The sequence below is a fragment of the Anas platyrhynchos genome, chromosome 9 (assembly GCF_047663525.1).
Source record: "Anas platyrhynchos isolate ZD024472 breed Pekin duck chromosome 9, IASCAAS_PekinDuck_T2T, whole genome shotgun sequence".
Lineage (NCBI taxonomy): Eukaryota > Metazoa > Chordata > Aves > Anseriformes > Anatidae > Anas > Anas platyrhynchos.
The window spans coordinates 15,021,226-15,045,541 of NC_092595.1; the positions used below are offsets into that span (position 1 = coordinate 15,021,226).

General features: G+C 50.9%; 3 protein-coding genes and 1 long non-coding RNA gene across 7 annotated transcripts; 3 read left to right on the forward strand and 1 right to left on the reverse strand.

The window, feature by feature from the left end:
• Positions 1 to 1,681: 1,681 nt before the first annotated feature.
• Positions 1,682 to 11,490, forward strand: NRROS (negative regulator of reactive oxygen species). 4 transcript variants are annotated; one of them, XM_072042245.1, is made up of 4 exons: positions 1,682 to 2,906; positions 3,290 to 6,338; positions 8,449 to 8,572; positions 8,804 to 11,490. In XM_072042245.1, the coding sequence occupies exons 2-4, from the start codon at positions 6,205 to 6,207 to the stop codon at positions 10,763 to 10,765; spliced, it is 2,220 nt and encodes a 739-aa protein (XP_071898346.1). In that variant the 5' UTR covers positions 1,682 to 2,906; positions 3,290 to 6,204; the 3' UTR covers positions 10,766 to 11,490. The 4 variants fall into 4 exon arrangements, with proteins under 4 accessions (XP_071898346.1, XP_038039391.2, XP_071898348.1 ...); XM_038183463.2 differs by having other exon boundaries at positions 1,682 to 6,338; XM_072042247.1 differs by having other exon boundaries at positions 1,688 to 6,264.
• Positions 11,491 to 14,277: 2,787 nt separating this feature from the next.
• On the reverse strand, positions 14,278 to 15,996 carry CEP19 (centrosomal protein 19). Its single transcript, XM_021277864.4, has 2 exons — positions 15,862 to 15,996; positions 14,278 to 15,579 (listed from the first exon to the last, which is right to left on the reverse strand). The coding sequence occupies exons 1-2, from the start codon at positions 15,989 to 15,991 to the stop codon at positions 15,218 to 15,220; spliced, it is 492 nt and encodes a 163-aa protein (XP_021133539.1). The 5' UTR covers positions 15,992 to 15,996; the 3' UTR covers positions 14,278 to 15,217.
• LOC113844532 (uncharacterized) lies at positions 15,414 to 16,576 on the forward strand. The gene is made up of 2 exons (XR_003499278.3): positions 15,414 to 15,526; positions 15,933 to 16,576. It is a non-coding gene; the product is annotated as an uncharacterized lncRNA (long non-coding RNA).
• A 1,341-nt stretch (positions 16,577 to 17,917) lies between these two features.
• On the forward strand, positions 17,918 to 22,717 carry PIGX (phosphatidylinositol glycan anchor biosynthesis class X). Its single transcript, XM_027464819.3, has 6 exons — positions 17,918 to 18,059; positions 18,151 to 18,214; positions 18,568 to 18,709; positions 20,051 to 20,264; positions 21,364 to 21,464; positions 22,517 to 22,717. The coding sequence occupies exons 1-6, from the start codon at positions 17,918 to 17,920 to the stop codon at positions 22,676 to 22,678; spliced, it is 825 nt and encodes a 274-aa protein (XP_027320620.3). The 3' UTR covers positions 22,679 to 22,717.
• The last annotated feature ends 1,599 nt before the right edge of the window (positions 22,718 to 24,316 follow it).

Genomic DNA, 24,316 nt, shown 5'->3' on the forward strand with positions numbered 1-24,316 from the left:
CATGGTGATTCCTGAGCCTCTGGGTTTCAGTGCTGATATCTTTGTTCTAGCTAATCTTTACATTATTCCTCATTTTGACTTTATTACCTTACTATTTTATTACCTGTATGAGCTTTATGTTTTTTGTCTGCCAGGAGTTGCTGGAACACTCCTGTTTAACTGCAAGCTACTGGTTTGTAATGTATTGCTTAAAGTTTAGGACTTGGAAGTGCTCCCTGTCTTTCCTTAGGTGTTACAGACCGTGGTTTGTTTTTTCCGTTCTCTTCTCATCTTCTCTCCCTTTGTGACCCTCTTGAATCTTCCTTCCATCATCAGCTGCGTAGAAGGGAATTTCCCGCTGATCCGATCCCCTCCAAGTATACATCCACGGTTGCAGAAGCTCCATGTGTTATAAATAGCTCTGGATGCTGGCACGAACACAACTGCAAGTGCTGTCTGTGCCACCATTCTCCACATGGGCTGGTTCTTGCACAATGTGGGTAATTCAGTGGCTTCTGTGGCCAGGAAAGTGCATTACTGAAATCTGTTCTGGGATCCTTGTTCACATTTGCAATACGGGTTTTTAAATGGGTAGGGGGATGATGTGCTTGGTTTCTGTAAGAGATACTAGACTACCTCGCACTGAGGTATAACTCAGTCTAAAGGAAAAATTAATGAGGTGGTAAATGAGCACTGAAAGCTTTTCCAGCAGTGATGCCGGATCTGCTAGTTTCTCCTATACGCCGCGTTTTTCATTCAGTTACACGTAGTGTGACTTCAGAATGAATTCTCACACCTCCCCACAAGAGGGCAAAGTTAACAGCGCTGTGGGAGCTCGTACCTTAAATTTCCAAAGCTTTGTGCAAAACCAGGGTTTAATGTGGAACCTTCTCTGCTAATGTTACCTCCATTATCCCCTTCTGCTTTTGGGTTTTCAGGGGATGCAGAAGTAGCGTTTTTGAAATATACTTCTTCATTTGAACCCTTGATCCTGAAGTTAGAGTTTATTAAGATTTATTTTCCCTGACAACCTGAGCTGGGACCTCACAATCACCTGCAATGGCAGGAGGGGATTTGGGAGGCTCAAACCAAACATCACCACTGCTGTGCAATGGCAGAACATGCCTCTAGTCGGTCACTTACCAGTCTGCTTATTCACAGACCTTTTCTTCGTTTCAGGCATGTGTGATCTGTGGTCAAAAGATTATATTAAATAGTAAATAAAAATATTCCACTGCAGTTGAAAAAAGTTGTTGAAGGGGGACTTTAAAATAAAACTCACTGTATATTGCAAGTGGTATTTATTCTTCTGCAGTTTTGCAAGCTGAACGAACAAGGGTTTCTCCTTCCTGCTGTGCCTGCACATGCAGATTTGTTGTTAGTTGGCTGGAGTTGTTTCATGTTTGCTTGATTTGTTTTAATTTTTTAATCCAGATTGCTCTACTGTTGTTAAAAGCTCTTTGGTTATATGTTTACCTGCAGGCAGTGTTTGAATGGAGAATAGTATGAAGGTACAACCTTGTCTGTTCTTGCCTTCTGTGTGAAGTGCCTGATCTTGTGAGCTCCCCATTTCTGCAGCTCAACCTCCAGTAATTTCATCCAGAAGCAGCAGGAGCACCGAGTGCATGCGAATGAACGGCTTCCTGGGACACACAATCTTTGTGGGTCTATGGTGTTTTATTGCTCAGGGCCTGTGCTATGTCCCCAGGTGTTTTGCTGTGTGTTTTGCAAAGTGATTTTATTTTTTTCTTGAACTTCTGAATTCAGGCTGTGAACTTGCTCTAATTTGCACAGCACAGGTTTCACATCTTTAGAGGCAAACATAAAGCCAGTGACAGATGTGAAAACAGCTGGTTTACAGCAGCACATATGCTACAGCTACAAAATGTCATTCCCTTGCACACCTTCAAGCACAGTTATGTACCTGCAGCAAGACACACTGGTATCCTTAAGTCCTGCGCTCTTTGCTTAGCTCAGTCCATCAGCTTTGGTTTGCAGTAGGTGAGTTGAAAATTGAGGCAAGAAAAGCTGATCGATAACAGGAAACTCATCTGTTTCCAACCAAAGTAGGTGAACGTGTGCTGTGTGTTTAAGCCCTCCCTAGACTCCCTATAGGTGAATAACATGTTAAATCTGGGAGGGAGTGTGGATTTTACTCCCTCCACAAAATTCCCCAGTACCTGTTTACATGGTACAAGGAAGACTATAGCAGTTATGAGAAAGACTTCAGTGGTTGGAAGCTGAGAGCTTGTGCTTGAGGGTATGAAGTTGTGTTGTTTCTTCGGCATCCTACACTTAGGAGAAGTAGCCATATCCAACAGCTTTTATAAGGTAATTTAAAGAAGTGGGCCCTGCCAGATCCCCAAAAGGCTATCGATATGTACCTTTGTATTTTTAGTGCTGGATGAACTTGCCGATAAGGAAATGGACATTGACTAAAATACTTTTTGTATCGTATCCCAAAAAGTGCAGTGGTTAAAGCCCCTGTATCCACCAGCAGCAACAAGCAGTGGATTTCCAGGGAAATCATCTCTTTGGGGTGCTTTGTTGTGTGGTGGGGTTGGGTTTGGTTTTGTGTTCAGGTGATGGAACAATTTCCTCCCATCTGAGATGGGCACCTGAGCCCTTACGGAGCTTGAGGGTAGGATCTCATGCTTTGTAAACTGCTGAGATATTTTTATTTCACTTTCAGCATACAATCAGCTGTTAAAAGAAGACTTTTCTCAGTGAGAAAAAGGAGCACAGGAGGGGAGGATCTGCTGCGTTAATAGCATCTGCCTGAGCTTTCCCCTTCTCGTGTTCCTGTATTAAGTCTTTGCACATGGGGGCGAGAGGACAATGTCAAATTGAAACCCGAAAGCCTATGCTGAGCGTCTCCCAGATGTAGCTGCAAGGATGAGGTCTCACATATGACAATGTCTCTTCAGGTTAGACTTTGTTTAAAAAAAATGCAGAAACTCACGTACTGGTGTGTCTTTGTTTTCTTACACAAGTCCAAGGACTATGCCCAAAGTGCAAGAGGGCACTCTGGTCCTGAAACCCTGTAGGCTTTGTCACTCATCCCAAAAGTGCTGGGGGGGTGAGATGCTGAGCCCAAAGGAGGAGGAAGATGACTTGGGAAGGTGACCATGGTGTCTTGCTCCCAGCGCTGATGGCAAAGGGCCCTGGGGAGTGCTGTGGCGAGGCAGGGCCCTTGGCCCTCCTGACCGGCAGGGCAAGCAGGGTGGGGACGTGCTTGGCTTGGTCGGGAGCTGCGATAGTTTCGCTTCCCTTTGCATGAATGACACAATTTCTCACTTCTCTTCAGCAGAACAGCAGCAGGAAGGGAGTTATGTGTGACTGCAGAGGGGAGCTGCTTTTCATGCCAGCTTGCATCGCTGAGTGATGTAACGGCAGAAGCTGTCAACGCCTTCTCATTCTGGTGACCAAAGAGCCTCCAAGTCCTGTCAGTTTTACCCTAAAACCTTCAGTAAATGCACTGGGATGGGTCAGCTGCTTATACCGCTGGCCTCAGGTGCGTGCATCTCCCGTGGGTTGCTGCCACACGCTGCCGGCCGGAGCTGTCCCCTGCGGGCTGCAGGCCTCAAACCCGGCCTGGGCATGGCGGGTGGACGAGGGCGGCGGGAGGCAGCGGCCAGGGGAAGTGAGATCGCTTCTGCGGCTCTCCCCGGCCCACTTCCTCCTCATTTATGTTGTGTGCGCTGGCAGAGGTGGGAGCAGGGAGAGCGGGGACCACAGGGACGGAGCCGCCCATGCTGGATCTGGCCCGGGGCCGGCGCTGCCCGCTGGGAAGAGGATGTGGCTGAGCCGCTGACCGGCTCCCCTCTTCCCTTCCTTCCCGCGCTGTGCTTCCAGAAACACACTTTTGCTTTCTACTAAGACCTTCTTGGCCTTCCTCTGGGCCCCTTGTGGGATGCTTTTGCTGCCTTCAGGCACTGGGGCTGAAAGGGGGCTCCTGCTCGGAGTGCAGGTCCCGGGCCATATGGCGGCGGCTCGCCTGGGCCCCTAGAGCCAGGCTCATGGCACAGTGCCGCTCTGCTGGGTCGTTTCCTTCCCCACAGGTGTCGGTGTGAGAGCTGGTGCCTCTCTGCAGAGGCAGGCAAGCAAGCGAAGCCCTGTGCTCCCTTGAGAGCAGCTTTGGGAAGCGATGCCCAGAATTAAAGACCCATTCGGATCCCCTCTTTTCACCCAAAAGCCCGGTGTTAGCCGGGAGGCTCCTGCTGGCTGCAAATAGGGGAGCAAAGGTGGGCTTTGCTGCGGTGAGCAGGTAAAAGTGGAGCACAGGAGTCACAGCCAGCACAGCTGAGGGTGTTCTGGTGGCAGCATTCACAGGCACGACAGCGGCTGCAAAACCCGAGGTTCTGCAGCCTGAAGTTTTGGTTGGGTTGTTAACATCAGCACTGGCACGTGTTTCCCTGGAAGAAGACAGAGGGTGGCTGGGTAAACAAGCAAGCAGGTTGTTCTGGCGACGGCTAGGGTGGAAGAAAAGAAAAAAGATTTTGAAGCTGATTATAGCTTGCTGATTTGTTTCTTGGTTTCCACTGCTCGTAGTTCGTCTTGAACTGCCAGGCACCTGGCAGCTTCTGGGATAGGGCAGAGCTGCAGCACGTAGCGGTGCTGTATCCAAAGCAGGTGATTACATTAAGGGACTTCTTCACCTGCATTGTCTTGATACCTTTGCATTCACTGTGCACGCTTCAGCCACGTGGCAATTTGAAAGATTTGATGTGGGTTTTAAAGATGGATTTCCTTTAATTTTCTGAGTCCTTCCCGGCCAGTATTTAAACACAGTTTCCCACCTAAAAAGCTTTTTTTTTTTTTTTACCACCCGAACTCCCTAGCATCTGATGGGCCCTGCTCTGAGGGGCAGCAGGGCTGGCAGAGGGCAGGGTGCTGCTCCCACCCCTGTCCCTCTGCGGTGGCGCAAGGGAGATGCTGGTCCTTCTGCTGCTGATGCTCCGGCCCCTCAGATGGGATGCTGCTGGTGACAGACCCCAGACACAACCCGCTTTGAGGTCTTGAGACCTCCTAACGTTTTTTGCGATGCTGTTTGTGGTTTCCCATGAGCCTGGGCATTGACATGTTTCTGTAGGTAATCAATCTAATGTCTTGCAAAGCAGCTGCTTCTTCCACCCATCTCTTTTCATGCTGCATCCTCCTTTTGATGGGCAAAAAGCTGGGGACTGAGCACAGCCAGAGGCATTCCTGGGGTGCTTTGCACCATCCTGAGGTGATCTTGGAGGTTTCTAGGTGACCTTGGAGGTCTCTTCCAAACTAAATGTTTCTGTGATTCTGAGCTGCTCATTTAATTCCCTCCAGTTCTCCCTTGCTGTGGCAGCAGATGCAGCCCAGGGAGAAATGTTTCTATTTCACTTTGCCCCAGTAGCCAGGGCTGTGGTCTTGCTGGGGGGAAAAAAAAAAAAAGTGGCAAAAAAATCACATTTCTTGCAGGAAAAAAAAAAGGGCACACTGGTGTCTGCTGGGTATCAGAGGCAGTGGGTTGCTGGTTTCTGTCGTAGTTTCTCCATTCCCCCAGGGGTGTGGCAGTCTGGGATGACCAGGCGGAGCTGCCCCATTTCTCAGGATCTGAGCTTCACAACCTGAGGGTCTGTTATGGGAAAAGATGGGAGGTGGGATGGAGGAGGCTGGGTATAAAACCTTACGGAGGATCCTGATCGTTTTCTGCAGCTGCAGGAATCGCTGCGGCACACTTGGGCACCTCTGCAAGCCTTCATTTTAGCCCAGCCATGCCATTGAGCTGGATTGAAGCTTCATGAAGAGCCAGTCAGATTGGCAGCTCAGTCCCTGTGCCTTTACTGTACCAGTAAAAAAGAAAAAAAAAATCCACAAACATGCAGCTGGTCTTTACTGGGAGAACTCGCAGTGGGGCGTGTGATGCTGCTTGAGAGGAAGAGGAGGGGGGCAAGCGGCAGCTTTGGAGCATTATCAGAACCACCCGGCTGCAGGATGTGGGGAAAGTGTGAAAACAAGGGTGCTGCCAGAGACCTGCGTGCGGAGCCGGGCTGCAGGGAGTGGCCCCGGTGTGTGACCGCTTTCTGAAAAGGGCGGTGTGGTGTGGGGGGCTCGGCTTCGGACGGCCAAATTCACTGACACGGGATGAGGCACGAGATAAAACCCGGTTTTCTCTCCCTGGGCCACCAAGGAGCTGGCAGAGAAGGCTGCTTCGACCCTTGGGGCACCACCTGACTTGGTGGCACTGCGTGGATGTCATCGAAAGTGTTCCCGGGAGCCTCTGGATCAGCGGGGAACGGTGTATGGCCACAGGTGAGGATGCTCAGTGTTAAGGTTTCCCAGCCCTGGGGGGAATCTCCTCCAGCTCCTGCCTTTCTGCCTGTCAGGTGAGTGGTTTTGGTGTGGGCTGGGCTCGTGGCAGGGTTTTGGGGTCGAGGAGTGGGTCTGTAGTTATCGGCCGGTCTCAGCGCTTCATGTGACCTCGAGCAACACCCTGGGAATCTTGCCCCGCTGTGGAGTTTCTGACATCTGCTCTGCTTCGCTTGGCCTGCGAGTGCTTCTCTCTTTTCCTTCTTGATTTCTATGCTTCAAACTTCCTTGAAAATGCAGGAAATGAAACCACAGGGCTTTTTTGTCAGTGATGTGGGAGCGCTGAGTGTCCTTCCAGAGAAGAAATGAAATTTAAAGTGAAGGCAAAAAGAACAAGAAACATCTCTGCCCGGTCACACGCACTGGCTGCAGGAGCCCCAGGACCCCTGGGCGCAGTGCCCGGCGGGTCGGGGTGACCCAGGCAGCGATGTCCCTTGGGGGGCGCGTGGCGTGCTGCAATAAACTGGCTGCCCCATCACTGGCCGCACGTAAGCGGGGAATTGGGGTGCGTGAGGACCCCGGGACTGAGTTGCTTGACCCACCTTCACGTTGGCTTCTGCATCGGTGTTGGTGCTTGGGAGCTCCCTGCTTTGGGATGGGCGGGGCTTGCACCCTGGGCGCTGGCTTTGTGGAAATCCGGGAATGTCCCCGAAGTTTGCTCGACATCCACAAATCTCACCTGGGTGCTGCGAGAGGCCGGGCGCTGGTGTCCCAAGGGTGCTGAGGGGAACAATTCCCCCCTGGGAAGAGCATCCCTGGCCTCATGTCGAAATCTGGGGCTATCAGGGGGTTGGAGGGCTGCAATGTGGGGAGCACCCGCGGCAGCGCCGCCCAGCCGGCGGCTGTTCTCTGCGGCCAAACCCAACCAACCCCAAAGGGCCCTGGCTCTGCGCTGTGGCCGTGCTGAGCCCCGGGGCCCTGCCTGCGCCCCCCTCCCTGCCCACCCCGTGGTTCCTCCTTGCTGCCGGGCTGCTTGTGAGTGCATGACCCGGGGTGTGAGCGCCGAGATCAAGTAAGCGAAGTGCCTCGCCGCGCTCGCTGCCTCCATGTGACTGCAGTTTCCGTTAGCTCCTTCCGCAAAGGCTAACTCAGCGCCGAGCCAGAGAGCGGCTGGGAGAGGGGGCCAGCAGCTCGCCCCCGGCCTCAGCCCCCTGAGAGCCCCCCAAGCGTGGCGGTGGAGGGGCTGCTGGGCACAGGATGCGCTGCTGCACGCCCCGCGTGCCGCCCCGGGCGGTGAGTAACCTGCCCCTGGTACCCCACGGCACCCACTGGGGGGACGCTGAGGGGAAGGAGCTGCTGATACTGGGGGAGGCCAATGCTGAGCTGTGAGGAGGTGGTGGTGGGGGCAAAGGCTGAGTTGGGGTGGGGGGATGCGGCTCAAAGGGGTTTGGGTGCCACTGCCGAGCTGCAGCCCAAGCCTGTGGGGTTTTGGGGAGCAGTGCTGTGGGGAGGACACCACGGGGTCGATCTGTGCTGTGCTCTGGGGTGCTCTCACACTCTGAGGGTGAAGGCTTGGAGGGGCTGGAGAAATCAGCCCACCCCAAGAAGGGTTTTCCCACCCCCCTGGATTAATAAATGCCGATTTCACATCAGCTTTTGGCTGTCCCATGGAAGGAGATGAACCGGGATGTGTCCCCTGCTTCCTCTGGGACGTGAGGCTCCAGCTTCTCAGTCTGCCAAAAATAACCTCCGATTTCTTCTTCAAACACCGGCGGTTATGAAAACGCTGCTCACCAAGCCCCCGGCAAGACCTCGCTGCTCATTTGCCTGAGGTTCAGCTTTTCCCCAGATGCAAATACCATCAGCTCCGGTTCCACAAAATTAGCAACCGTGGACCTCGTATTGAAAAGCAGCCGCTTCCCCGGCTGCACCGCGGCACCTCGGGGTGGCAGCCAGCAGCAGTGGGTGCTGGAGGGGACACGCTCTGCTAGCAGTGGGGTTGGTGACCCTGGGGGGCACCGGGGAGGGGGCTGTGAGCCCCGTGAGGCAAGGAAGCCTCTCCTCGAGGGTTGCAGTTGAGCACGCAGCTCAGTTGAGCAGGGCATGGTGCTCGCTGCTGCAATAGGAGCCCGTCACCTCCGGGCATCTGACCTGGAGTTTCTGACCCTCTTGCCTCTGTCCCCACAGGAGAGCCGCTGCTGAGATGGAGGCCCTGCTGCCCGGTCTCTCCCTGCTTCTGGTCCTGCTGGCAGCGGGATGGGGAAATGGGGTGGGCGCAGCCTGGGCGATGTCTCCTGGTGGCTGCAAGCACGTAAGTCCTCGCTCTCACAGTTCTGATCTCCTGATCCTGCCCTACAAACCCCAGGCACCTCCAGACCTGCCCTCCCAGATACTGGCCTAGCACTGGAGCTAAGGCTTGGACTGGGATGCCAAAGCTCTGTCTGTGGAGCCACCACCTTCATCCCCACTTTGCTCCCCAAAATTCTCATCCCCCTGTCTCCTCCTTCTCAAAGAGGTGTCACATTTCTGCTTCTTGCTTTAGGTGCAGAGCACTGCAGACTGCACTGGGAGGTGGCTGAGCTCTGTTCCAGGAAATCTTCAAGGTGATATCGAAGAGCTGTTGCTCAATGACAACACTATCCGGGTCCTGGGCCATGCCTCTCTGCTCCCATACCCCCAGCTGAAGCATCTCAGCTTGTCCAAGAACCGGCTAAACCTCATCGAGCCTGGCACCTTCCTGGGCAGCCAAGGCCTCCACGTGCTCTCCTTGGCAGACAACCTCCTCTTCACCAACTACTCGCAGACAGCAGCTGCTCTTTCTGCTTTGCCAGCCTTGCGGACACTTGATCTATCTGGAAACTGCCTCACTGAGGACATGTTATCAGTTTTGCTCCTGAATCTGCCATCCTTGGAGTCCTTGTCAGTGGCCAGGAATGCTATCATGAGGCTGGACTCGTCTGTCTTCACCAACTTGACGCAGCTTTTGGAGCTGAACCTGGAGAAGAACTACATCTTTGAGATCGACCAAGCTTTTGAAGGGCTGCAGAAGCTGCAGAGGCTCAACATAGCTTATAACTACATGCCATGCGTAGTGGACTTCGGCCTGACCCAGCTCAAGGTGCTCAATGTCAGCCACAACATTATCGAGTGGTTTCTGGCCTTTGAAAGTGACGATCTCTTTGAACTGGAGGTGCTGGACCTGTCCCACAACCGGCTCCTGTTTTTCCCTGTGCTGCCCCGGCAGAGTAAGCTGCACTCCTTGCTGCTGAAGGACAACGAGATGACCTTCTACCAGCGTCTCCCCAACGGCACTTCCCTCGCAGATGTCACCGTGCAGTTCCTGATCATTGACGGCAACTCCACCAACATCACCACGGTCAACCTCTGGGACGAGGTCTGCTACAGCAACCTCTCCTCCCTGCGCCTCCTGGATATGAGCCAGAACCAGTTCTGGTACCTGCCGGAGGGTTTCCTGGCCAAGATGCCCTCCCTGACCCACCTGAAGCTCAACCAGAACTGCCTGGAGACGTTCCAGCTGTCAGAGGAGGACCCCTTGGCCATGCTGACGGACCTTGACCTGAGCCAGAACCAGCTGGTGGAGCTGCAGGTGGGTGCCGGGGCCACCCTGCCCAGCCTGCAGCTCTTCAACCTCAGCACCAACAGGCTGCGGGTGCTCCCCGCTGAAGTCTTCACCTACACCAGGAAGATCACTACAGTTGACCTCAGCCGCAACCGGCTTGACCTGTGTCCCCAGCCGGCTCTTGCAAGCGAGGTGGAGAGTCCTCCCTGCGTGGACATCAGGGGCATCGAGACCTTGAGCCGCCTCTACTTGGCCGGCTGCGGTTTGCAGGGACTGGCCGGCCAGCCCTTCCGAGGGACATCGCTGACACACCTGGACCTCTCTGACAACCAGCAGGCCCTGTCCGGGGACCCGGGGTGGCTTCAAGACCTTACTGCCACTCTACGGGTTTTGTCCCTCCGCAACACCAGCCTCTCCTCCGCTGTGGTGGACTTCTCCACCCTGCAGAGCCTCGCGGCCTTGGACTTGTCAGGGAACTCACTGAGTGCTCTCCCCGCGTCGCTGAGCGCCGTCAAGCTGCGCAGCCTGGACCTCCGGGACAACTGCCTCCCGGCTCTGCCCACGGACGTGGCGAGGACACCCCTGGCGAGGAGCCTGCAGGAGCTCTACCTCAGCCGCAACCCCTACAACTGCTGCACGCTGGGCTGGTGGGAGTCCCTGCAGCGCGTGGAGCAGCTGCGCGTCCCCGACGGGCGCGAGCTGACCTGCAGCTATGACTCCAGGACGCTGAGCGCCCGGGCGCTGCCCGAGACTGTCCTGCGGGCCTGCCGCTGGAAGGTGGCCAACATGGCCCTCCTCTACCTGGTGCTCGCCCTGCCCACCTGCCTGACGCTCCTAGTGGCCTTCGCTGTGGTCTTCCTCATGCTCAAGCAGAAGCTGCTAAAAATGTTGAAGAGCCGGTGCGGGGCATCCAGCCCTTACTGATGGGTGGGGGTGAGGAGGAGAAAGGGCCAGTGGCACTTGGGATGGTGAGCGTAGGCAAGACTTCGGACATGAGACGGAGTGGCTGAGAAGCAGCCTTTTGGTGCTGCTGCTCTGGGCACGTCCTTGCCCCAGGTGACCCAGCAGGGAAGTGTTTTCCTCCATACAGGGTGGTTGCTTTTATTTATTCACCCTGCCACAGCTGCCCTCCACATATGCCCATAGGACGTGCCCAGGGGCCAATGCACCACCCTGGCATGTGGCTGCATGGTGCTGGCACTGCTGAAGCCTCTAGTCGACTCCTGGTGTGAGCTGTGAAACCCCAAAGCCACCCTGGTGCTTGGGAACTTCCATGGTGAACATTTTGCATTTGTGGGTTCTGGAGGGCGAGGGTTGAAATCTTTGTGTAGAAGGTGAAAGAAGTAAGAGCGAGAGCTCTGGCTTGCTGGATTTGTCACTGAAACTTCAGCCTGGATGTCTCTGCGGGATATATCACTAAGAAAAAAAGGATTGAAACAGTGATGGTGCCCCGAGCAGAACAGTCCCCATCCCCATCCCCACCCCACGCTGCCCTGCATGGCAGTGAGACGAGGCGGTGTCAGCGGGGCATTTTGGTGCATTGCTGCTTGGATCCTGTCTAAAAGAGCCCCTTGGAAAGAACCTCAAGTTGCAACAATGCAAAATATTGACCAAAAGACACGAGAATAAATTATATTGCTGGTACTGTTCTTATCATCTGTTTATCTTTCCTGGCCCCAGTCGTGGCATGCCCTGTGAGAAATGGGGCAAGCAAAACCCGTGGGTGCAGAAACCCCAGCGTGGAGCCATGGGCAGGGATGCTGCAGGAGGGGAGCCAGCTTAATGCTGGAAAGGCTTGGGAAAGACTGTCAAATCTGCCTCAGTGCAGCTCAGGGCAGTTTTCTGGCCCTGTTTCAGACAGAAACAGCCAGAACCGAACCAGGTGCCCGCTGGGGAACCCCTCATGGCTGCATCCCCACGGGCTCCAGCCTTGGGGGATGGATGTGGATGTGGATGTGTGCTTCCACTGCAGCTGCTGCTGCTCCTTTTGGCAGGGTGCTGGGGGCACGGCCACGTGCTGGGGTGGCAACTGGGTGGCCACTGCTGCTCGTTGTGTGCATACAGCACGGGTGATGGGGAGCAGTGTGTGTGGGTTGGCCAAGGGGAAGCAGCAGGATCAGCGACGGGAGCAGTGGGTGCCTTCACCTCAACTGCAGCAAGGCTTTTGGTGTTGCCTCCGACCTGTGTTCCCACCGCCGAGTGAGGATGTTGTGCTCTGGGTGGGTAAAATCGGTTGGGTGAGCACGGAGGTAGCTGGGATTTGGTGATATTAATGTGAAAAGCTGGTGGAGGAATGGGGTTTTAATAAATAGGCAGTGAGAGGTGCCGGTGTCGCTCAAGATGCAAACCTCGGAGCGGAAGCACAATGTCCATGCAGCCTTAATTAACGTAAATGAGCTTTCTGTGGGACGTGTGTGAGAAAAAGAGATTTAATGATGAGCAAACATAGAGCCTGTTTAACAAAAAAAGAAGTATCTTGACCCATCAAGGCAGTCACACCAGCGTGCCTCCAGGCCAGACTCTGCAGCCGGGTTCTTGCATCATCACGGGTATTTTTGCTGGCCCGGCCCGGCGCACCCCTGGAGGAAACTCCAAGGCACTATTGACGAGGCTGAGACGTCATTTCGCTTCTGCTCTAACCAGAGAGGATCATATCTTATTTTTTTTTTTATCTTTAGAGGAAAGCAAGGGAAGTTGTTTCAACAGGGGCAGGCACCCCAGTAGCACTGAGATAATGCACCCTGGCTGCCTGCCCCCTCCAACGGTGGCCTCTGCCGAGCTAATGCCACAGCGTTACCCAAATCTTCCAAGCAGGAGTTTTGCAGTGAAAACAGGTGAGGCGTAACACCATGCTTTAATATTTCTGCGATGCCCCGTGCCACCTGTGTGCCTTGGGACGGGGGCAGAGGTTTCACCCCGTGTGCTGTGGCAGCCCTCCTGCCCAGCTCGGAGGCTGTGGCGCATCCGCAGTGCCCTGGGAGTGACGCCTGGGATCTTCCCGAGGAGCAAACTGAAGCTGCTGGGGTTTCTCTGCAGCAAGGAGCCGCTTGCCCTGTGGCCACAGAGGAGATCATTGTCTCTGCTACACCAGTGGCATGCAGTCAGAGAGCTGAGTTGAAAACAGAAAAAAAAAAACACAACACGTGGAGCCTTATCTGATGTGCAACAGGGGCTGCTGCTCGGCACAGCCACCATCTTATCGCCACTTTCAGGAGGAAGGCGGCTGTAGTACGATGCTCTGCGGACTAAACCACGCTGAATGACGCTCCTGCCCCTGTGTCGTTTAAAAAGCTCCTGATCCAGCTGGCGGCATGAAGCTGGGGCAGTTCGAGTGCGCAGGGTGGGAGGAGGCTGATCTTCTCCCTGTGGGGAAAGCCATGGCTGGCTGGGGCAGGGGCTGGCTGCGATGAGAAGCCTCACATGGGGATTTTCCTGGACGCTAATTGCCCTGAAAGCTAATTGCAGAGCTGTACATCATCCTGCTGGGAGATCTGGCTGACCTTGGTCGCCTCCCACTTCCTACCAGCACGATGCCGCAGATGGAGCGGTTCCTGGCGTGAATCCCTCAGCCACTGCTTAGTGCTCGGCTTGGGCAAAGCTCGACTGTGCTGTGATTGTGGAAGCGTTAAGCTCCAGATGCCCCATCCAGGGAAAACACAAGAAAAGGAGCAAGATATTTTCTCTTGCAGCGTCTTTTTTTTTTTTTTTTAAGTTATTAATGTGTTGGGGTTTTTTTGAGCTTTTTGAGCTGCCAGACCTTTGCATTCGGCCTGGGGCAAGCTGGGCTTGTTCCTCCTCTTGCATCACCACCAAGAGAATAGTCATTTTGCAGGCTGCGCTGATTAATGGTTGCCGTAATCGCTAGCCTCTGCAGCTTTGCTCACATGTGGTTGATTTGGGGTTCTCTGGCTGATTTTGCTGCTGCAGGAGAGCAAGGGCTTCTGCTCTGGCTCTGTGGGGGCTTTCTGGAGCAAACAGAAGTGTTAAAAGCCTTGGCTTTGCCACTGGAGTCCCAGGAGCTGCCCAGGAAGAGGCTCTACCGGAGGGGTGCCTTGGACAAGGCAGCAGACAGGGAATGATGACTAACGATGAGGTAAGGAGCCAGGAGAAGGTTTGTGCAATGCTTGGGAAACCACGGCTGGCACTGCGAGCGCCTGTGAGCAATGCAAGTATCAACCAGGGCCCAGGCTGCTTCTCAGCTGGTAGGACAGAAGTCGGTTTGCTCTCCTCTCCAGCTGCTTGCCTGCAGCAGGACACCCGGTGTGCAGAAGTGGACTTGCTGAAGGCAAGATTTATCACAGAACTGACCCTTATCATTTCAGCGTCTATCATTTCATCATTTTCTAAAGAATCCTAAACTTAGTTCTTACAAGAGAGCTTATCTTGAAGAATACAAACCAGGGAGGTAGGCAACAGGGCTAGAACTTCAGTGGGATAGTTAAAATATTTATTTATTTGCATAGAGAAACTTTTCAATGATCACCAAAATGCTACTTGGAGGAGTTTTTGCTGTAGTTTTACTTACTTGCCACATCAGTTTCTTCCCTGGTACTATTTAGAGTACGCTGGGAACTGTAGTCTGATGAGGCAACGGTGGTAAAATTTTTGTTTTACTCTAACAGCACCCCTGGACTCTATGACTTTCTACCACACTACTCTTTTCAAATAGAGTAAGCACACCTTCCTAGAACCGAGCATTTACTGAAAGAGCATCATCTCTGGCAGTGTAAGGAAGGAAAAGGCCTCGCTTCATCAGTTTGAAATCACTGCCTTTTCAGAGTACTTTCAAGAACAACTTATTTTCTAAATATACCATTTCTTAAAAATAAGGATTTTTATTTGTGTAACCCAAAGCTGCAAATTTAAGCACTGCTTAGGGAACGTGAGAGTAATATGCTCATTGCAGTGGTGATTTATCCAGCAAATAGCTGAGTACACATTTCACATTACAAGTAGCAATAAATACCATATGCATACAATAAAGCTCTAACGTTGCTTCCACGATATAAATATTTAAGACTTCATTTTCAAATGAAGCTGAGCAGAAATCACAGCAAGGCAAGTTGGTGAGGTTCTCAGCCAAAGCGGACTGAAATGTAAACACATGAAAGGGAAATAATTTAAAATTATTGTAGGCACTCACACATAGGAAAATATTAAAAACACCCAACAAGTTCAGCTGTTCCATTTCTTAAAGTTTATTTAAACCTGAAACCGCTGCAACACCTTAGGCCTCTGATCCTCCATGGCCAATGTAATTCAGTTCATCAACTAGATGAACTGAAGAAGACGCAGCATAGCAAGTAGGATGACACCATTCTCTCTGCTAGGCATATGGGATTTGTCCCTGCCCACCCAGGTTGTCTTTGCCTGGAATCAGACTTCTTCCCCTGACTCCACATCCCAGCCGCAGGACTCCAGCTGCTCATCCTGTGGAAACTCAACCTCCACGTCGTAGATAAAATCTGGGTCATCCTTCTTCTTCCTGTTCTTCTCGAAGAGCTCATCCATGATGCTCTTCCTTTTGGCTAGCTCCTTGTCATCCAGTTTGTTCATATCCTCTTCCGGGTCGATGGTCTCTTCCCGCTGAACCTTTTCCAGGCTCTCAGCCAGACTCTCTCCTCTCAGATGACCTTTCAGCAAGCTGTGCAGCTTCTCTAGCTGACGTAGCGAGACTCCTTCTAGGTAAGCCTTGTGCCGAGGGTTATTCTTCAGCTGCTCTGCAGCTATGCTGCAGTCTGAAGAGAAAACCACCCTGAAGAATTACAGGGACAAGCAAATTTCCTCATACAAAGAGATCCCCCACTCCCAAGCCCTCACAAGTGAGACCTCCAGGTTTAGCAGAGCCACTGCTTGGGTTAAGATGCTGACCTGGGCTTCCCAGGAGAGGGAGCATTACCCAAAACCTGCCTGCTGGTGCAGAGCTACCCAGCGGTGACTAAAAGTGGTGTTACTGACCAGCTGCTCCTCCTCTGGGTGTGGAGGGGACTGGGGGCATGCTGCAAGCAAAAACACCACACCTGAGAACTTGGAGAAATTCCTGACAGGCATGATGCGCTGGCGAGTCTTTTCCTTGTCCTTTTCTTCATAGATCAGGATAATGGACGGAGGCTTAAAGCGAATGCCGCACTTCTTCGCAACGCAAGCCATTGCAGTTCTTGCTGACAGCTGAAGCGCGCTCGGTTTTATCAGAAGTCCTCAGCAACTTCAGCGCTCACTGAAAAACAGGAACAAAGGGAAAGAAAGCATAAGTGGCTCTTGGTTGTTGTCTTTTATCAGGATTAGTGACCCACATGCAGTAACAACGTGCACCACAGTGCAAGTCTCCCTAACTCTGGGGGGACTTGAACACGTCCTTATGTGCAATTTGAGCTGGGCATGGGGAGCAGAATGACTCTCAAGGGTTCATTTACACCTTTGTTACCTCTCGGCTTTTGAAGCTGGATTACGTATCACACACAAGTTAAATTCTTAGTCCACAGCTAAGTAAAGAACTGCACAGTCAAATGATACCTAAAGCACATTTCATAAGGTAAGGGAGAAGCCTGCAGGCATACAGTTGGCGTATCTAACGTGGGAATTCCTCTTCAAAAAAAAAACCAAAAACAAAAACATAAGAAGAAGGGCAGCAAGTCTGTTTTTTTGTAAAGGTTTCTTATGGTTTCAGAGTGATCTCAGTACAGCAGCATATCTATGACTAATGATGGATGGGATAAGGAGAGAGGAGATTCAAAATGAAGAACAACTGTGATTAGATTCCTTTTTAGGCATCAATGAAAATATGACATTGCTTTTAAAGAGAAATGACATCCACCTGTTTAGTCATTTTCAAGCTAAAGTAGACCACCAAGGAAACTGAGAAGTTAAGAGTGACAAGCAGAAATGCTTCGGACATAGGGCGTTAGAGTTGGTAGAGTTTAAGCTATATAATGATCATGAAGGTCAATGATTTATTAAGGTTTGAAAATACTGAGCTGTTGTGTGGGGAGGAACAGGGAACTTTTGCCACACACAACAGGTGGAGAAGGAGGCGGATGGGGTGGAAGAGCTGACTGACTCGCTAAATCTATAGCTGTATTCATATAGGTGGCAAGGCCAGGCTGTATGTCCCAGAAATTCATTTTTAATGAACTAAGGACTGTGAAATGAATGACTGTGAAATTAATGAATAAGGACTGTGAAACCCTCGAGTATCTCAGCGCATAGGTCAGCTATGAAGTGAATGAGGTTAGAAAGCTCATCCATAATTATCCTTCTTGCTCTTCTCTGAAGCATTTCATCTGGCAACTGGGGAGAGGAACATTAACCTGGCTAACAGTGACAGCTTCTCTTTTTCTGCCTGATATTTGTCCACACACAACATGCTCGAGACCTCCTCGGTGTCAGCTTCTCCTTTAGCTCTGACGCCGCTCCTTCAGGTTGGATGGCATATGAGAGGAGACCGAAAGATCCGGGAATGCTGCTGCAGATCCTCCGTCCCAGCTCAGTGCTCTGGGTGCACGCATTGCTTTCCTTTGGGTTTCAAGTGAAAATGTGCCGAACGTCCAGGTTATCTCTGACTGTGCTACAGCCTGCAGGAAGGCAAAGCATGGAATTATGAAAAACAAAACTAAAAATATATGATGGCTCCAAATCAAGAAAAAGTAGTAACCTTTAAAAGTTATGTTGAAGCTGAGGTGGAGGAATTCTTCTTTGTTAAAAACACATAGGAAAGAGTTCAAATTCGCAGTAATATTCCTCAATACTGAAAATTAACAACAGTGGCTCTCCTGTAAAGCAAAAATAGCTCAAAATAATAATAATAAATAAAGCAGAATTCAGAGTCCCTTTTGCTAACTTAAAACGAGAAGCGACGCCTCCAACGGCCGAAATCCCTCTGCAGAGCGTGAGCAGCATCACGGCAGGGACATCCCTGGGGGAGAACGACAAACGGGAGCAGAAGCCACGGGGGGCGATGAGCAGGGACAGGGCATCCCCTGCCTCCACGGACCGCAGCAGCGCTCCCGGTGCCCGTAGGAAGCCCGGCGAGCACCGGACCGGTGCCGGTACCGGTGCTGAGGCCCCGCCGGCCACAAAATGGCCGCCCCGGCCTCCACAGCGCGGGGGGGCGCAGCGCAGCGCTGGGGCCCGGCGGCAGGGCGGGGCGGCGGGGCCGTGAGGAGAAGGCTCGGCATGGCGGGGCTGAGCCCCGGGCTGGCGGCGCTGCTCTGCGCCCTCCGTGAGTGCCTCGGTCACCGGGCGCGGTGGGTCCCTGCGGTGGGGGTGGGTGGCGCTGTGCCGGCGCTCACCCGCGCTGTGGTGTTCCCCAGAGGTGCAGGCTGCCGGCCGGGGAGCCGCCGTCACGCAGGAGCTGCTGCAGGAGGGGTTCCACAGGTGGGACCGGGTTTGGGGTCGTGGGGACCGGGTTTGGGGTTGTGGGACCGGGTTTGGGGTCTGGGGGACACAGTGCTGGAGTTGGGGTCTGGGGGATGTGGTGCTTGGGATTGGGGTTTTTGGGGGTGTGCTGCTGAGCTTTGGGGTCTGGGGTGCTCGGCTTTGGGGTGTGGGGATGTGATTAGGGTGAGCTATCAGAACCACAGGCTCCTGGCTGGTGAGGACGGGACGGCTCTGAGTGGACAGGAGTTTGTAGTGCGGGACATGCAAGAGCTGCACCTTGCCTCCCTGCGTGGCTGTGCTGCCTGGGGAAACGTGGGTGTAAGCGTGCTGCTTGTGTGCCTTGGTTTAAGGGACCTGCTGGTGAAGGTTGACCTTGGGGAAACCGGGGAGTGGGCTGGAGGATGCACGGTGGTTGCTAGAAGTCACCTGCCGCCAGGAATCTACGTGGATCCCTACGAGCTGGCGTCGCTGCAGCAACACAACTTGACGAAGGTAACGACCCAGAGGGTCAGGCCGCTTGCAGCCTATCAGGTAAGGGCGTTCAGGTGCTCTGCCAGCAGCTGAAGAATGCCTTGCTCGGGAAGCTGCACTCTCTGGTCATCATCTGGCTCCTTAGACCAAGGTGGTTTGTTCCCTGGCCTGGAAGTTGCTGCACAGTGATGTTTGTGACTTCTCATTGCATCGCTGTCGTACCGGCACCACCTGGCACAGGGCAAGTGTTGTGTAATGTGCTGCTGATGTTTCTACACGCAGGCGTGCCTGCCAGCTCTGCTTAGCCTCAGATAAGTAAAAGCTATTGGTAAAATGTTGGTATCGTGGTAAAAGCAATTCAGACTGAAAAGAAGGATGATTAACCCCAGCAATACAGGAGCAGGGTGGGAACAGGCAGGGAGAGTTTTCAACTGGGCAGTTCGGTCTTCCTGCCAAGACGCTGTGTCAAGGTCTTCAAAAGTGCAAAGCAGTGGCTTCCCTGGCGTGCTTCAAGTGGATCCGGACTGAGGAGTGTCACCGCTTCTGTTTCATCACAGCTTTCCTTCCTACCTTCCAAAACATGCTTCATGTGTTGGATAGAGAGACATGTGTTAAGCTGTGGCTTTATGGTAATCTCCTTAGGTGCTTAATTCAGTTAAAACATAGAGGCAATGCCACTGAGCAGCTTCTGTTGAAATGCTTGCAAGCGCAATTACAGCCTTGCTAATTGGTGTTACTAATTAGCTCCTGTTCAGTTAGTGTCAGGCTATCAGAAAGGTTGCATTGCAGACTTTCCATAAGTAAGAATGACTTACTGGAGAGTGAGTTGAAAAGCTGTTTTGTAACAGCGTAAGGACAGAATTTCCAACCTGATTCTCCTAACCAAGAAATTGGGCCCAGTGTTAGAAAACAGAACAAGGAAAAAGGTTTCCACTAGAATTGCATTGCAGTAATCTGCCATGTCTAATGAGAGGAGACAATCACTTCCCAACACTGTCTTGGTGCTGGGCATCTCCTGGGAGGGTACCTAAGTTGTACAGCTGAAGGTAAGTATCAGAGAGATACTTAAAGATTTTCTGAGTAGCTGTTATAGACAGCTGTGGGGGTTCAAAGTAAGCAAATCCTTCCCCTACGCACAGAATAAACTCCAACAGTAGTTTTCTTGGTGCTCTGAAGAACAGTGTGTTAGTGCAGGAGTTAAACTTTTTCCCCCCTTCTGATGCTGCGTTAGCTTACTGCAGCAGACTGTGATCACTTAAGTCCCATAATCATGCATGAAATATTCATACCTCTTTTTTTTCCCCCCGTCTCTCCTGTGCTGATTCTGGTTGCGACCACATCTGGATCTTTGTGTACGTGCAGGCGGTGTTAATTCCTGACGTCGTTGATGTGGAGGCTCCTGAATACTCAGCAACAGGCCTTGTGGTTCTCCTGTACCTGGAACGTGACCCTCGCTGTTCGCGCTGTTTCAGAGGTGTTTTGCCTGTGCATGTGCGGTACCACCGGCCAGCAGTTGACGGGGAGGAGGCACTGGTTGCTCTGAAGAGTCCAGAAGTACTGGTCTGCTGCTGTGATGGTGAGATAGAGGCTCTTTGTGTACTCTTTTTGGGGAGAGAGGAGGAGCTGTGGGTAGTACAGAATCTGGATTTATACCTGTTTTCTGGAGGTGGAATTTCCTCCACCTGGGGAAATTCCACATGAACCCCCCCGCATGAACACGAGGGGAGGATAGCAGCCCTGATAAAGGCCACGTTGTCTTCCTCTTAGCATATGCTGCACATTAGGGTGGACTCTGCTGCCTGACCAAAGGCAGACTGATTGTTAACAGACTGCTTGGAGTTGTTCTGCTGCCATCAAACCCTTGTACTGTGGGGATGGGCTCTTTTGCCTGTAAGCACTGGCAGTTGGTCTCTTTGTCACACCCCCTGCAGGCCCTGGTTTGTTAAAGGTCGGCTGCTCAGACCACGTTTTCACAGCATTCTTGTGGCAGCTGAGGCTGTGTAGTGTATATTGAAAATTATTCACTGTCAGGTACTTAGAGCAACCAAAGTGTTCTAAAGGTTTCCAAGCTTTTCTTCCTGTGTTTGAATAGGGGAGAAAAGATAGCAAACACTTTTTCTGATGGTTGTGGTTCCCAAATTCTTCTAAAACAAGAATCTGGTATCCTCTGACAGTGAATATTTTATGTGAACGTTGGAGTTCTCTGTTTTTGCTAAAAATTGTACTCATTTTTCATGAAGTTGTTCTTGCTAGCCCCCACATCAAATGTGCCACTGATTCTCAGCTCCTTTATCTTATTCTGGGTGTTATTTGAGCAGTGATTTTCTGGATTAAACTTAGGGGCAGGAAACACTTCCTTGATCAGATAAAAGGAGTGTGAAATACTGCTATTTTTTCTGCCATGTTTAATATTGATGAGCAGGAAAAATATTTATTATTAATATAAAAGCCGTTAAAGGATTGGAGAGGAATTCTTGCATGCATCAACGGGAGGTCAGCTGGGAAAAACGAAAGAATGTCTTCCATGGTTTTGGGGAAGAGAAATTGTAACTGCATGGCTAGAGTTGAGGGGTGTGCATGCCAAAGGTGAATTCTTTGCCCCATTAAGGACAGAAGGTCCAAGATCACATGGGTGAGATTCTTCCATAGGTATCCACTGTATCTGTCTTATGTAGATCACCTGTCAATGGAGAGCTGGAAGCCTGCTGAAGTGGAAGCTCCCTGCTCAGGGAAAAGGGACTACCCCTGCCAGTGGTACAGCGCAACGCACAAACCTGTGAGTTCATATTTCTGAAGGAAATTCTTGGTTCTTGCTTAACAGTGCTGCCTCTTTCTGCGATGAGCAACTTGCAGAGCACAGGACATAATCAATAAAAGCCTTGTTGTGTGAATTCTTACAGAGGCTCCCTTCCTTTCTGACCTGGTTTTAATGGGTGTCCTGGCATTCTGACATGCCTGCAATCGCTCAGTGCTCTTCTGTGCTCTTGACAGTGGCATCTCCTCATCTTTTTTTTTTTTTTCCTTAATACTTTGCTTCGAATCCTAGGATATAATTGGCACTAAATTAAGAAAAACCATAGCATAGGTTTTTCAGATGAGTAGCAAAGTGGGAGAACCCTGTTCCTATCTAATAGAAAAAGGAGTAAACCCCCTAAAGTTGAAGGAGTAAGATCTTTAAAAAGGCCACTTCTGTTTGTCATTGGATTGGCTAAGTGTCTAGATGAAATTTTCTTTATTGTGTTCAAAACTAAGGAAAGTTGGATCCTTAGTGTGGTCAACAACTGCTTTACAAACTCAAAAAGGTTGTGCTAGTGTAGAGATTCAGAAATAAGACCAATTTGTGTAATAACAAATCTGTTGGTTGTGTAACATGCATGTTTTCCTACGTTTAAGACGTCTGCAGATGTCTGTTATGTGTTTTGGAGCTTTCTGCATCACAGAGAAGCCAAATAGTTGTTTCCCATGGAGAAAACTGGCTTCTCAGTGATCTGCAAAATGCTCATTCAGAGAGTGTCTCTATTCAGTGCTGTATTATGTACATGTCCTCACTGGCAAGCTTAGAGTAAGAACAAAGCCGTGGAGGATATAAATAGCTACTATTCAAAATGTAGCAGAAACTTTTTGAGCTTTGTACAATAAGACCAACTGGCTCTCTTTACGGGCAGTAAATCGAAAGGTTAAGTTCCATCTCAGTTTTCTTCTGGGATTAAAAAATCAAGCCTTAGGAAAGGGCTAGTTAAATAGTGGTCTGGTTACTAGTCCTCTAAGCTGCAGTCAGAAAGAAACAGCTTTTTAAGTGTGCGTAATCCATGTATTTTTCTTTTGTAGGCATATGAAGAATTGACTCTTCAGGTTCCAGTGGGGCTCAAGCAACATAGTGCCTTAGTGTGCGTTGTGACTCTTCTTGCCACGGTGTTCTGTTCCAGTCTGATTCTTGCTGCTGTATGCAAGCACGGACACTTCTTCTCCCTAGTCACCTGCTCAGAATAAAGAAACAAGGAGCAACTGAGCTCTGTGCAGCAAAACTAACTCAGTGTTACATTGGGTTCCTAAGTGAATCCTTCTCTACAGTTATTTATATCTTGGTAATTCATGCAGGTCCCGTAACAGATTATAGTTCTCTTGGCCTAATTCTTACAAACACCTTTCATGCACAGAAGACCACTTTGGTATACTGTGAATAGACAAAGCAGATGGAGGATAGTAATAGAGCTGCAGAAAGCTGAAAGGACTGCCACAGGCAGTGCAGCAGTAGTCAGGAACAGAGTCTCAGTCTCTGATTCCCTGCCCCAGGCCAGGGCCTGCTTCAGCTATAGTGCTGCTCCTTGCAGAGGTGTTTGTAATTTCTTGAATTCAAACCACCTGATTGGGGAGTAGTTATTAAGGGTATGAAAAACATTATCTAGTCATAAATGTTTCTGAATTTGAAGCTTGTTTAAACTGTCCACGTGGGTCATGCGTGAATTTGCAAAGAGGAATTCTTTATTTGGGACCGTAGAAGGCTTAAACAATCTGTGCTCTGCTAAGGACTAGGAGGGATTAGTTGCTCTTGGTCAAATCATTCAGAGTTGAAAGAGCTTAGAAAGTTTGAAAGGAATTTCACCCTGTATCGGAAGCTAAAAGAATCTCCCTTGGGAGATTAAAGCTGATGAAAAGATACAAACTAGAAGCAAACATTTAGCAGACTTGTATTCAGCCATCAGAGCAGTTAATAAATGCATAGAAATGGAAGGCTTGCTTAATGGAAAAAATGAGTTGCTCTGGATTGACAGAAGGTGGTTGTTGTTTTTAATCGTCAGTAGGTGGCATTGTGACCTTACTGACAGGGGTGGTTGGAGAAAATGTTATACCTCACAGAGTTAGTTAAGAGCAGGTGATTTTTGAGGGAGTGTGATTTGAAAACGCTGGTTTTTAAATTCTGTCCTCCTTTATATGCAGCCATGACTGCTTCACAGCAGAATCAGCCTTTCATCACTGTCCAGCTGTAGCTTCAGGATCCCCTGGGCATCCTTCCTCTGCTTCTGCTGAAATTCAATAGAGAGCTCGTCTTGTGACTTTGCCCGCGACAGGTTGGCAAGTGCTCTGACACTGGGCTCTTGTTTTCCTCTGACTGTGCTGAATGATGATGGCTGCGCCAGTACTTCATGCACTACCTCAGAGGCGTCATGCACTGCATCTGTTTGGGGGAAGGGAGAAATTAAAGAGGACAATTGCAGGGAGATTTGGTGGCTCTTGCAGTAGGTCTGAGGAGAGAGGCTGTAATACTTGCCTCTGAGTGACATTTTTAGCTCCCGGAGTTGAGTTTGTCCTTGAGCTTTCTCTCTGGTGCAGGTACGTTATTCTGTGTTGCAGTTTGACTCGTGGAAAGGCAATGTCTGAGATTGCCACTCGGCTTGGCAGGTCTTTATCTCCTGATAGCCCACAATTTCTTTATCATCAGATAAGACTGGTTGAAAATCACAAGTATGCTAAAACAAGCTGCCTGACAGTGTAATCCAGTGAAAGGAAACTCATTTCCTTGTGACAAATGAGGAAAATATTGCAAGATATAAAAGATGATGAGTAGATGATTTGGAAATGAGTGCAAATGGTGATGCAAGAATGTAAGTGCATTAGTGGTAGGATGTT

What these genes read in the sequence shown, in the direction of transcription:
- NRROS (XM_038183463.2), top strand. Translation starts at nt 6,205, where the DNA reads ATGTCATCGAAAGTGTTCCCGGGAGCCTCTGGATCAGCGGGGAACGGT. An exon ending in CCTGCCTTTCTGCCTGTCAG is followed by an intron (nt 6,339 to 8,448) that starts GTGAGTGGTTTT and finishes CTGTCCCCACAG; the next exon opens with GAGAGCCGCTGCTGAGATGG. An exon ending in CTCCTGGTGGCTGCAAGCAC is followed by an intron (nt 8,573 to 8,803) that starts GTAAGTCCTCGC and finishes TTCTTGCTTTAG; the next exon opens with GTGCAGAGCACTGCAGACTG.
- PIGX (XM_027464819.3), top strand. Translation starts at nt 17,918, where the DNA reads ATGGCCGCCCCGGCCTCCACAGCGCGGGGGGGCGCAGCGCAGCGCTGG. An exon ending in GGCGCTGCTCTGCGCCCTCC is followed by an intron (nt 18,060 to 18,150) that starts GTGAGTGCCTCG and finishes GGTGTTCCCCAG; the next exon opens with AGGTGCAGGCTGCCGGCCGG. An exon ending in ACAGCGCAACGCACAAACCT is followed by an intron (nt 21,465 to 22,516) that starts GTGAGTTCATAT and finishes TTTCTTTTGTAG; the next exon opens with GCATATGAAGAATTGACTCT.
- CEP19 (XM_021277864.4), bottom strand. Translation starts at nt 15,991, where the DNA reads ATGGCTTGCGTTGCGAAGAAGTGCGGCATTCGCTTTAAGCCTCCGTCC. An exon ending in GAATTTCTCCAAGTTCTCAG is followed by an intron (nt 15,580 to 15,861) that starts GTGTGGTGTTTT and finishes TTTTCTCTTCAG; the next exon opens with ACTGCAGCATAGCTGCAGAG.